Raw genomic sequence first — 12,671 nt, 5'->3', positions numbered from 1 at the left:
CCGAACCCCAAAATCTGCTCCCAGAACCCCAAAACCAACTATTGAGCCCCCAAAATCAAATATTGAGCCCCAAAAATCAACCCCTGGACCCCGAAATCCAACCCTCGAACCCCAAAATCCAACCCCTGGGCTCCAAAATCCAACTATTGAGCCCCCAAATCCAACTATAGAGCCCCAATATCAATCCCTGAAGTCCAAAATCCAACTCCTGGACCCCAAAATCCACTCCCTGAACCCCAAAATCCAACTATTGAGCCCCCAAATCCAACTATAGAGCCCCAATATCAATCCCTGAAGTCCAAAATTCAACTCCTGGACCCCAAAATTCAACTATTGAGCCCTAAAAACCAAATATTGAGCCCCAAAATCCACCCCCCGAGCCCCAAAATCCACTCCCTGAACCCCAAAAAACAACTATTGAGCCCCAAAATTTGCCCCCTGGATCCAAAAATCCAACCCCTGGACCCCAAAATCCAACTATTTTGCCTCAAAATCCACCCCTGAACCCCAAAATGCAACACCTGGATCCCAAAATCCACCCCTGGACTCCAAAATCCAACCCCTGGACCCCAAAATCAAATATTAAGCCCTAAAAAACCAAATATCGAGCCGCAAAATCCACTCCCTGAAGCCCAAAACCAACTATTGAGCCCCAAAATCCACACCCTGAGCCCCAAAATCCAACCCCTGGAGGCTGAAATCCAACTCCTGGACCCCAAAATCCAACTATTGAGCCCCAAAATTCAACCCTCGAACCTCAAAATCCAACTATTGAGCCCCAAATATCCATCCCCTGGACCCCAAAAGCCAATTACTGTGCCCCAAAATCCACCCCTGCGCTCCAAAATCCATCCCCTGGGCCCCAAAAAACAACTATTGAGCCCCAAAATCCAACCCCCTCTCAATTTTTGGGGTGTCCCCCCTCAATTCTTGGGGTTCCCCCCTCAATTCTTGGGGGTTCCGCCTCAATTTTTGGGGGTTCCCACCCTCCATTTTGGGTACCTGCCTCCATTTTAAGGCACCCAACCTCCATTTTGGGGCCCCTCTCTCAATTTTTAAGCCCCCCTCCTCAATTTTGGGGTCCTCCCCTCAATTTTTCGGTGCCTTTCTCAATGTTTGGGGTGTCCCCCCTCAATTCTTGGGGGTTCCCCCTCAATTCTTGGGGTTCCCCCCTCAATTTCAGGGTTCTAATCCTCCATTTTGAGGCACCCACCTTCCATTTTGGGGCCCCTCTCTCAATTTTTGAGCCCCCCTCCTCAATTTTGGGGTCCTCCCCTCAATTTTTTGATGCCTTTCTCAATTTTTGGGGTGCCCCTCCTCAATTTTTGGGGCTCCCCCCTCAATTTAAGGGTTCCAACCCTCCATTTTGAGGCACCCACCCTCCATTTTGAGCTGCCCTCTCTCAATTTTTGAGCCCTCCTCCTCAATTCTGAGGTCCTCCCCTCAATTTTTTGGTGCCTTTCTCAATTTTTGGGGTTCCCCCCCTCAATTCTTGGGGTTCCCCCCTCAATTCTTGGGGGTTCCCCCTCAATTTTTGGGGCTCCCCCCTCAATTTCAGGGTTCCAACCCTCCATTTTGAGGCGCCCACCCTCCATTTTGAGCTGCCCTCTCTCAATTTTTGAGCCCCCCTCCTCAATTTTGGGGTCCTCCCCTCAATTTTTCGGTCCCTTTCTCATTTTTTGAGGTGCCTTTCTCAATTTTTGGGGTTCCCCCCCTTTTTTTCGGGGTCCTAGAACGCCGTTCGCCACAACCTGAGCCTCCACAAATGCTTCGTGCGGGTGGAAAACGTCGGCGGCGCCGTCTGGACCGTGGACGAAGCCGAATTCCGACGCAAACAAGCTCAACGCTACCCCAGGTAACCCCCCCGCACCCCAAAAATCGAAAAAAAAACCCTAAAGCACCCCAAAACCCTTAAAATCACCCCAAAAACCCCCTTAAATCACCCCCAAACCCACCTCTGTGTTTCCCTCCGCAGGGACTGCGACCTCAAGCGCTTTCTGCCCCCCCCCAATTAAAATCAAACCCTCAAACCCCTCCAAAACGGGGTTAAATCTTCAGGGGGGGGTCCCCAAAATAAGAGGGGGGTCCCCAAAAGTTGAGGGGGGGTCCTTAAAATGAAAGGGGGGACCCCAAAAGTGCCCCCCCCCTTTAAAAATCACACGAATCAATCACTGACTGAGATTTATGGGAGTTTGATTAAATCAAAGGGGTTTGGGGTGCACCCCCCCCCCCAAATTTTGGGGGCGGGGGTAAATTTTGGGGACCCCCCCCCAGGGTTTTTTTGATTTTTGGGGGGTCAGGAAGGGCGGAGGCGAGAGGCCAGCAGGGAGTTTTCCTCGCGGAGGGCGCGGCAGTCGCTGAGGATTCGATCGAGGGTAGCCGGAGGCTTCGAGCTCGTCTCCACTTCGATCTTTGGGGGGGGGGGGGGGGGCAAAAAAAAGGGGGGGCAGGGGGGTAAAAAGTTGGGGGGCAGAGAGTTTGGGGGGTAAATGGGGGTAAAAAGTTGGGGGGCAGAGTTTGGGGGGGGTAAATGGGGCAAATTTGCCCCCCCTCCCGTTTTATTGCCCCCCAATTGCCCCATTTTATTGCCCCCCCTGCTTTCTTGCCCCCCTATTCTATTACCCCCCAATTTATTGCCCCCTCCCATTTTATTACCTCCCAATTTATTGCCCCCTCCCATTTAATTACCCCCTCCCATTTAATTACCCCCAATTTATTGCCCCTCCCATTTAATTACCCCATTTAATTGCCCCCTCCCACTTTATTAACCCATTTTATTGCTCCTTCCATTTAATTACCCCATCTTATTGCCCCTCCCATTTAATTACCCCATTTAATTGCCCCTCCCACTTTATTAACCCATTTTATTGCCCCTTCCATTTAATTGCCCCCATTTATTGCCCCCATTTAATTGCCCCCTCCCACTTTATTACCCCATTTTATTGCCCCCTTCCATTTAATTACCCCCATTTACTGCCCCTCCCATTTAATTGCCCCCTCCCATTTAATTACCCCCTCCCATTTAATTACCCCCTTTTAATTGCCCCCTCCCACTTTATTACCCCCATTTTATTGCCCCCTCTCACTTTATTAAACCATTTTATTGCCCCTTCCATTTAATTACCCCCATTTAATTGCCCCCTCCCACTTTAATACCCCCATTTAATTGCCCCCTCCCACTTGATTAACCCATTTTATTTCCCCCTCCCACTTTATTAACCCATTTTATTGCCCCTCCCATTTAATTGCCCCCTCCCACTTTATTACCCCATTTAATTGCCCCCTCCCACTTTATTAACCCATTTTATTGCCCCCTCCCCTTTTCTTAACCCATTTTATTGCCCCCTCCCACTTGATTAACCCATTTTATTGCCCCCTCCCATTTAATTACCCCATCTTATTGCCCCTCCCATTTAATTACCCCCATTTAATTGCCCCCTCCCAATTATTAACCCATTTTATTGCCCCCTCCCATTTAATTACCCCATGTTATTGCCCCTCCCATTTAATTACCCCTCCCATTTAATTACCCCCATTTAATTGCCCCCCCACTTTATTAACCCATTTTATTGCCCCTTCCATTTAATTACCCCCATTTATTGCCCCCCCCACTTGATTAACCCATTTTATTGCCCCTCCCATTTAATTACCCCCATTTATTGCCCCTTCCACTTTATTAACCCATTTTACTGCCCCCCCACTTTATTACCCCATTTTATTGCCCCCTCCCATTTAATTACCCCCATTTTATTGCCCCTCCATTTAATTACCCCCTTTTAATTGCCCCCTCCCACTTTATTAACCCATGTTATTGCCCCTCCCATTTAATTACCCCCATTTTATTGCCCCTCCCATTTAATTACCACCATTCAATTGCCCCTCCCATTTAATTACCCCCATTTTGACTCCTCCCATTTAATTACCACCATTTAATTGCCCCTCCCATTTAATTACCCCCATTTTATTGCCCCTTCCCATTTTATTGCCCCCTCATGTAATTAACCCCTCATTTAATCACCCCCATTTTATTACCCCCTTCTCATTTAATTACCCCCCTCCTCATTTAACTACCTCCCTCCTCATTTAATTACCCCCCTCCCCATTTAATTACCCCCCTCCCCATTTAATTACCCCCCTCCTCACTTAATTACCCCCCCAACCTGCTCCTCCAGGTCCCGGATCTCCCTCTGGATGGTCCCAGTGTCCTCGATCGTTTGGATTAATTGAGCGCAATTCTAAGGGGGGGTTTAATTAATTAAGGGGTGGGGCAATAATTAGGGGGTGTCAGCGACCCCCCCTCCAATTTTCACCCCCTTAATTACCCCCCCAGGCCCCTAATTAACCCCCTAATTGCCACCCCCCCCCCTTACCTCGTGCAGGGCTGCAAGGTGCTTGTAGGCTTTGCGAACCAGCTCGTCTCGTTTAGCATCCTGGGGGTAATTAGGGGGTTAATTAGGGGGGTAATTAAGACAGCGGGGTAATTAGGGGGTAATTAAGGGGGGGACACCTCATTTGGGGCAGTTGAGGGGGGCACAAGGGGTAGTGTGGGGTGGGTATGGGGTAATTAGGGAATAATTAGGGGGCAATTAAGGGGTAATTAGGGGGTCTCGTGTGGGGCAGATGGGGGGGCAAGTCCCCCCCCACCCCCAAGTGCATCAACTGCCCCCCAAGAGCATCAACTGCCCCCCAAGAGCCCCATAACTGCCCCCACGTGCATCAACAGCCCCAAGCGCCCCATAACTGCCCCCCAAGAGCCCCATAACTGCCCCCCAAGTGCATCAACTGCCCCCCAAGAGCCCCATAACTGCCCCCCACGTGCATCAACTGCCCCCCACGTGCATCAACTGCCCCCAAGAGCCCCATAACTGCCCCCCAAGAGCCCCATAACTGCCCCCCAAGTGCATCAACTGCCCCCCAAGAGCCCCATAACTGCCCCCCAAGTGCATCAACTGCCCCCCAAGAGCATCAACTGCCCCCCAAGAGCCCCATAACTGCCCCCCACGTGCATCAACTGCCCCCCAAGAGCATCAACTGCCCCCCAAGAGCCCCATAACTGCCCCCCACGTGCATCAACTGCCCCCCAAGAGCATCAACTGCCCCCCAAGAGCCCCATAACTGCCCCCCACGTGCATCAACTGCCCCCCAAGAGCATCAACTGCCCCCCAAGAGCCCCATAACTGCCCCCAAGTGCATCAACTGCCCCCCAAGAGCATCAACTGCCCCCCAAGAGCCCCATAACTGCCCCCCACGTGCATCAACTGCCCCCCAAGTGCATCAACTGCCCCCCAAGAGCCCCATAACTGCCCCCAAGTGCATCAACTGCCCCCCAAGTGCATCAACTGCCCCCCAAGAGCCCCATAACTGCCCCCCACGGGCATCAACTGCCCCCCAAGAGCCCCATAACTGCCCCCCAAGTGCATCAACTGCCCCCCAAGAGCCCCACAGCTGCCCCCCAAGTGCATCAAGTGCCCCCCAAGAGCATAAACTGCCCCCAAGAGCCCCATAACTGCCCCCACGTGCATCAACAGCCCCCAAGCGCCCCATAACTGCCCCCCAAGAGCCCCATAACTGCCCCCCAAGTGCATCAACTGCCCCCCAAGAGCCCCATAACTGCCCCCCACGTGCATCAACTGCCCCCCACGTGCATCAACTGCCCCCAAGAGCCCCATAACTGCCCCCCAAGAGCCCCATAACTGCCCCCCAAGTGCATCAACTGCCCCCCAAGAGCCCCATAACTGCCCCCCAAGTGCATCAACTGCCCCCCAAGAGCATCAACTGCCCCCCAAGTGCATCAACTGCCCCCCAAGAGCCCCATAACTGCCCCCCAAGTGCATCAACTGCCCCCCAAGAGCCCCACAGCTGCCCCCCAAGTGCATCAAGTGCCCCCCAAGAGCATCAACTGCCCCCAAGAGCCCCATAACTGCCCCCACGTGCATCAACAGCCCCCAAGCGCCCCATAACTGCCCCCCAAGAGCCCCATAACTGCCCCCCAAGTGCATCAACTGACCCCCAAGAGCATCAACTGACCCCCAAGAGCCCCATAACTGCCCCCCAAGTGCATCAACTGCCCCCAAGAGCCCCATAACTGCCCCCCAAGAGCCCCATAACTGCCCCCCAAGTGCATCAACTGCCCCCCAAGAGCCCCATAACTGCCCCCCAAGAGCCCCATAACTGCCCCCCAAGTGCATCAACTGCCCCCCAAGAGCATCAACTGCCCCCAAGAGCCCCATAACTGCCCCCCAAGAGCCCCATAACTGCCCACAAGTGCATCAACTGCCCCCCAAGAGCCCCATAACTGCCCCCCCAAGTGCATCAACTGCCCCCCAAGAGCATCAACTGCCCCCAAGAGCCCCATAACTGCCCCCCAAGAGCCCCATAACTGCCCCCCAAGTGTATCAACTGCCCCCCAAGAGCCCCATAACTGCCCCCCAAGTGCATCAACTGCCCCCCAAGAGCATCAACTGCCCCCCAAGTGCATCAACTGCCCCCAAGAGCATCAACTGCCCCCAAGAGCCCCATAACTGCCCCCCAAGTGTATCAACTGCCCCCCAAGAGCCCCATAACTGCCCCCCAAGTGCATCAACTGCCCCCCAAGAGCCCCACAGCTGCCCCCCAAGTGCATCAAGTGCCCCCCAAGAGCATCAACTGCCCCCAAGAGCCCCATAACTGCCCCCACGTGCATCAACAGCCCCCAAGCGCCCCATAACTGCCCCCCAAGAGCCCCATAACTGCCCCCCAAGTGCATCAACTGCCCCCCAAGAGCCCCATAACTGCCCCCCACGTGCATCAACTGCCCCCCACGTGCATCAACTGCCCCCAAGAGCCCCATAACTGCCCCCCAAGAGCCCCATAACTGCCCCCCAAGTGCATCAACTGCCCCCCAAGAGCCCCATAACTGCCCCCCAAGTGCATCAACTGCCCCCCAAGAGCATCAACTGCCCCCCAAGTGCATCAACTGCCCCCCAAGAGCCCCATAACTGCCCCCCAAGTGCATCAACTGCCCCCCAAGAGCCCCACAGCTGCCCCCCAAGTGCATCAAGTGCCCCCCAAGAGCATCAACTGCCCCCAAGAGCCCCATAACTGCCCCCACGTGCATCAACAGCCCCCAAGCGCCCCATAACTGCCCCCCAAGAGCCCCATAACTGCCCCCCAAGTGCATCAACTGACCCCCAAGAGCATCAACTGACCCCCAAGAGCCCCATAACTGCCCCCCACGTGCATCAACTGCCCCCAAGAGCCCCATAACTGCCCCCCAAGAGCCCCATAACTGCCCCCCAAGTGCATCAACTGCCCCCCAAGAGCCCCATAACTGCCCCCCAAGAGCCCCATAACTGCCCCCCAAGTGCATCAACTGCCCCCCAAGAGCATCAACTGCCCCCAAGAGCCCCATAACTGCCCCCCAAGAGCCCCATAACTGCCCACAAGTGCATCAACTGCCCCCCAAGAGCCCCATAACTGCCCCCCCAAGTGCATCAACTGCCCCCCAAGAGCATCAACTGCCCCCAAGAGCCCCATAACTGCCCCCCAAGAGCCCCATAACTGCCCCCCAAGTGTATCAACTGCCCCCCAAGAGCCCCATAACTGCCCCCCAAGTGCATCAACTGCCCCCCAAGAGCATCAACTGCCCCCCAAGTGCATCAACTGCCCCCAAGAGCATCAACTGCCCCCAAGAGCCCCATAACTGCCCCCCAAGTGTATCAACTGCCCCCCAAGAGCCCCATAACTGCCCCCCAAGTGCATCAACTGCCCCCCAAGAGCCCCACAGCTGCCCCCCAAGTGCATCAAGTGCCCCCCAAGAGCATCAACAGCCCCCAAGAGCCCCATAACTGCCCCCACGTGCATCAACAGCCCCCAAGCGCCCCATAACTGCCCCCCAAGAGCCCCATAACTGCCCCCCAAGAGCCCCATAACTGCCCCCCAAGAGCATCAACTGCCCCCCAAGAGCCCCATAACTGCCCCCCAAGAGCATCAACTGCCCCCCAAGAGCCCCATAACTGCCCCCCAAGAGCATCAACTGCCCCCCAAGAGCCCCATAACTGCCCCCCACGTGCATCAACTGCCCCCCACGTGCATCAACTGCCCCCAAGAGCCCCATAACTGCCCCCCAAGAGCCCCATAACTGCCCCCCAAGTGCATCAACTGCCCCCCAAGAGCATCAACTGCCCCCCAAGAGCCCCCCCCGCCCCATAGGTGCCCCCCGAGTGCCCCCCCAGACCTTGAAGAGCAGCTCGTCGGTGACGCTGAAGCTTCTCTCCAGTTTCCCCCCCAGGACGTTGATCTCCTTCTGCAGCCCCCGCGTGTCCAGCAGGATCTGGGGGGGCCCCCCCCAAAATAAACCCCCTGTCAGGCCCCCAAGACCCCCCTAATTACCCCACACCCCTTCATTACTCCCTTAATTACCCCCCAGGCTCCAAAAACAACCCCAAAACCCCTTCTCCTAAGGCTTGAACCCCCAAAACCCCTCAACCCCCCCCAAAATACCCCCAGAGCCCCCCAAATTTGCCCCCCAAACCCCCTTTATCCCCCCAAGGGACCCCAAAATCCTCTCTCGCAAGGCTTGGACCCCCCCAAAACCCCCTCAACCCCCCCCAAACCCCTTGAACCCCCCTAAAACACCTCAAACCACCCCCAAATACTCCCAGACCCCCCTAAAAATGCCTGACCCCCTAAATTTGCCCCCCCAAACCCTCTTTATCCCCCCAAGGGACCCCAAAATCCCCTCTCGCAAGGCTTGGACCCCCCCAAAACCCCCTCAATCCCTCCTAAAACCACCTCCAACCCCCCCCAAAAGTATCTGAGCCCCCCCAAACATCTCAACCCCCCCCAAAATACCCCAGGGACCCCCATATTTACCCCCCCAAACCCTCTTTATCCCCCCACGGGACCCCAAAATCCCCTCTCGCAAGGCTTGGACCCCGCCAAACACCCCTCAAACCCCCCAAAACCACCTCCAAGCCCCCCAAAAATATCTGAGCCCCCCCCAAACATCTCAAACCCCCCCAAAATACCCCCGGGACCCCCATATTTGCCCCCCCAAACCCTCTTTATCCCCCCACGGGACCCCAAAATCCCCTCTCGCAAGGCTTGGACCCCGCCAAACACCCCTCAAACCCCCCAAAACCACCTCCAAGCCCCCCAAAAATATCTGAGCCCCCCCCAAACATCTCAAACCCCCCCAAAATACCCCCGGGACCCCCATATTTGCCCCCCCAAACCCTCTTTATCCCCCCAAGGGACCCCAAAATCCCCTCTCGCAAGGCTTGGACCCCCCCAAACACCCCTCAAACCCCCCAAAACCACCTCCAAGCCCCCCAAAAATATCTGAGCCCCCCCCAAACATCTCAAACCCCCCCAAAATACCCCCGGGACCCCCATATTTGCCCCCCCAAACCCTCTTTATCCCCCCAAGGGACCCCAAAATCCCCTCTCGCAAGGCTTGGACCCCCCCAAACACCCCTCAAACCCCCCAAAACCACCTCCAAGCCCCCCAAAAATATCTGAGCCCCCCCCAAACATCTCAAACCCCCCCAAAATACCCCCGGGACCCCCATATTTGCCCCCCCAAACCCTCTTTATCCCCCCAAGGGACCCCAAAATCCCCTCTCACAAGGCTTGGACCCCCCCAAACACCCCTCAAACCCCCCAAAAACCCCCTCAACCCCCCGAAAAATCCCTCCAACCCCCCCAAAATATCTGAGCCCCCCAAAAAACTCTCTGAAGCCCCCCCAAACCTTTCCGATCTCCTCCTTCTGCTTGCGGATGTTGCCCACGATCTCGTGGATCCTCTGGGTGTAAACGGCTCGCGAGGCGTCTCGCGGCAGCAGCTCCAGCTCCGCCACCTCCCAAGAAAAAAGAATTTTTGGGGGGGTTTAAAAAAATTTAGGGGCCCCCCCAAAAAATTTTAGGGGTTCTGCTAATTAAAAAATTGAATTAAAAGGGTCACCAGCTGCTTGTAAAGCTCCTCCTTGCGGCGAGCGTCGGCGGCCGCCGAGCGGCTCCGCTCGTGGAGGGCTCGGAGCTCGGAGAGACGCCGCGAGGATTCCAGCTTTTGGGGGGCAAAAAAAGGGGGTTCAGGGGGGTGAACCCCAAAATTTCGAAGCGGGGGGGTCAACGTTAAGCCCTCCTCAAAAAAATAATAGGGTGGGGGAGGCAGAAAAGGGAAGGAAAGGGGGGAAAATGGGACGGGGAGGGGAGAAAGTGAGGGGGAAATTGAAATTGGGGGGACGGGGACCCCCAAAATTTCACCTGGGGGGAGTGGGGACCCCAAAATCCAGAAGGAATTGGATGTGGAGACCCCAAAATCGACCCAGAGAGACCAAGGGACCCCAAAATCTACTGGGAATTGGATTCATGAGCTCCCAGGGACCCCAAAATTGAACTAGGAGAGAGCAGGGGACCCCAAAATCTGCTGGGAATTGGATCCGAGAGCCCCCAGGGACCCCAAAACCCACCCGAGGACCCCAAAATTGAACAAGGAGAGACCAGGGGACCCCAAAATCCACTGAGAATTGGATTTGAGAGCCCCCAGGGACCCCAAAACCCACTCAAGGACCCCAAAATCCACTGAGAATTGGATTCACGAGCTCCTGGGACCCCAAAATCGAACAAGGAGAGACCAGGGGACCCCAAAATCCATTGGGAATTGGATCCGAGAGCCCCCAGGGACCCCAAAACCCACTCAAGGACCCCAAAATCCACTGAGAATTGGATTTGAGAGCCCCCAGGGACCCCAAAACCCACCCAGGAGAGACCAGGGGACCCCAAAATCCACCTGAGGACCCCAAAAGCCACTGGGAGTTGGATTTGAGAGCCCCCAGGGACCCCAAAATCCACCTGAGGACCCCAAAATCCACTGGGAGTTGGATTCATGAGCCCCCAGGGACCCCAAAACCCACTCAAGGACCCCAAAATCCACTGAGAATCAGATTAATGAGCCCTTGGGACCCCAAAATCGAACAAGGAGAGACCAGGGGACCCCAAAATCCACTGGGAATTGGATCCGAGAGCCCCCAGGGACCCCAAAACCCACCCAAGGACCCCAAAATTGAACAAGGAGAGACCAGGGGATCCCAAAATCCACTGGGAATTGGATTCGAGAGCCTCCAGGGACCCCAAAACCCACCCAGGAGAGACCAGGGGACCCCAAAATCCACCTGAGGACCCCAAAATCCACTGGGAGTTGGATTTGAGAGCCCCCATGGACCCCAAAACCCACCCAGGAGAGACCAGGGGACCCCAAAATCCACCTGAGGACCCCAAAATCCACTGGGAGTTGGATTTGAGAGCCCCCAGGGACCCCAAAACCCACTCAAGGACCCCAAAATCTACTGGGAATTGGATTCATGAGCCCCTGGGACCCCAAAATTGAACAAGGAGAGACCGGGGGACCCCAAAATCTACTGGGAATTGGATCCGAGAGCCCCCAGGGACCCCAAAACCCACCCAAGGACCCCAAAATTGAACAAGGAGAGACCAGGGGACCCCAAAATCTACTGGGAATTGGATTCGAGAGCCCCCAGGGACCCCGAAACCCACCCAGGAGAGACCAGGGGACCCCAAAATCCATCCAAAAGGAGCCCCAGGCCCCCCCAAACCCCCCAAAAAGGGGGTTCCGAGCCCTGGACCCCCCCTTCCTCGTACCTGAGCGGAGTCGCGCAGAGCCCGGAGGTGCCGGAACTCCTCGAGGAGGGGTTGACGGTGTCGCTCCCACTGCCCGGCCAGGCTGAGGAGCCGCCGGCCGCTCGACTCCACCACCAGCTGAAAAGGGGCTCAGGCACCCCGAAAACGCCTCCAGCACCCCAAAAACCCCCAGGAACGACCCCCGAAACCCCCCAAATGCCTCAAAAATGCTAAAAAATGACCCCCAAATGCTAAAAAACGACCCTCAAATGCCAAAAAATGCCTCTTAAATACCAAAAAACACCCCCTGAAACCCCAAAACCCCCCAAAAATTCCTCCCCGAACCCCCAAAATGCCCCCCCAAACCCTCAAAACCAAAAAATCTGCACTCTGAAACCCCCAAAATGGCAAAAAATGCCCCCCAAAACCCTCAAAAACCAAAAAACGCCCCCCAAAACGCCCCCAAAACCCCGAAAACTCCTCCCCGAGCCCCAAAAATTCCACCCCAAAGCCCAAAAATGCTCCTCCCCCCCCCAAAAGTGCTTCCTGCACCCCAAAAACACCTCATGCACCCCCAAAATACCCCTAAATGCTTCCCAAGCCCCCCAAAAACGCTTCCCAGAGCCCCAAAAACGCCTCCTACACCCCAGAAACGCCTCCTGCACCCCAAAACTGCCCCCCTCGTTCACTCTGGAACCTACTGACGGCCCCACAGTCCCTCTGAACACCCCAAAAACGCCTCCTGCCCCCCAAAACCATCCCCAAACGCTTCCTGAACCCCCAAAACACCCCCCAAAAATGCTTCCCAGAGTCCCCAAAACACCTTGTACACCCCAAAAATGCCTCCTACACCCCAAAAACGCCTGCTACACCCCAAAACCATCCCCAAATGTTTCCTGAACCCCCAAAACACCCCCCAACCCCCCCAAAAACGCTTCCCAGAGCCCCAAAAACGCCTCCTGCACCCCAAAAACGCCTCCTACACCCCAAACCCACCCCCCAACCACTTCCTGAACCCCCAAAACGCCCCCAACCCCCCCAAAAACACTCCC

The 12,671-nt window shown here is 55.8% G+C and overlaps 2 protein-coding genes across 2 annotated transcripts in view; one reads left to right on the top strand and one right to left on the bottom strand.

The window, feature by feature from the left end:
* FOXP3 (forkhead box P3) overlaps nucleotides 1–2,193 on the top strand; it is a 14,444-nt gene extending 12,251 nt beyond the window's left edge. Inside the window, 2 exon segments of the mRNA XM_069882609.1 lie at nucleotides 1,734–1,855; nucleotides 1,976–2,193. Of these exon segments, the coding sequence (XP_069738710.1) occupies nucleotides 1,734–1,855; nucleotides 1,976–2,015 (162 nt within the window). The 3' untranslated portion in view covers nucleotides 2,016–2,193.
* Nucleotides 2,169–12,671, bottom strand: part of CCDC22 (coiled-coil domain containing 22) — a 23,896-nt gene continuing 13,393 nt past the window's right edge. Inside the window, exons 11-17 of the mRNA XM_069882605.1 lie at nucleotides 11,641–11,757; nucleotides 9,944–10,045; nucleotides 9,732–9,839; nucleotides 8,216–8,311; nucleotides 4,371–4,430; nucleotides 4,161–4,235; nucleotides 2,169–2,410 (exon numbers count right to left, since the gene is read on the bottom strand). Coding sequence (XP_069738706.1) covers nucleotides 2,297–2,410; nucleotides 4,161–4,235; nucleotides 4,371–4,430; nucleotides 8,216–8,311; nucleotides 9,732–9,839; nucleotides 9,944–10,045; nucleotides 11,641–11,757 — 672 coding nt within the window. The 3' untranslated portion in view covers nucleotides 2,169–2,296. The remainder of the gene's footprint in view (nucleotides 2,411–4,160; nucleotides 4,236–4,370; nucleotides 4,431–8,215; nucleotides 8,312–9,731; nucleotides 9,840–9,943; nucleotides 10,046–11,640; nucleotides 11,758–12,671) is intronic.

This window comes from Phaenicophaeus curvirostris, unplaced genomic scaffold (genome assembly GCF_032191515.1).
Source record: "Phaenicophaeus curvirostris isolate KB17595 unplaced genomic scaffold, BPBGC_Pcur_1.0 scaffold_241, whole genome shotgun sequence".
Classification (NCBI taxonomy): domain Eukaryota; kingdom Metazoa; phylum Chordata; class Aves; order Cuculiformes; family Cuculidae; genus Phaenicophaeus; species Phaenicophaeus curvirostris.
This window is presented reverse-complemented; position numbering and strand designations above follow the sequence as displayed.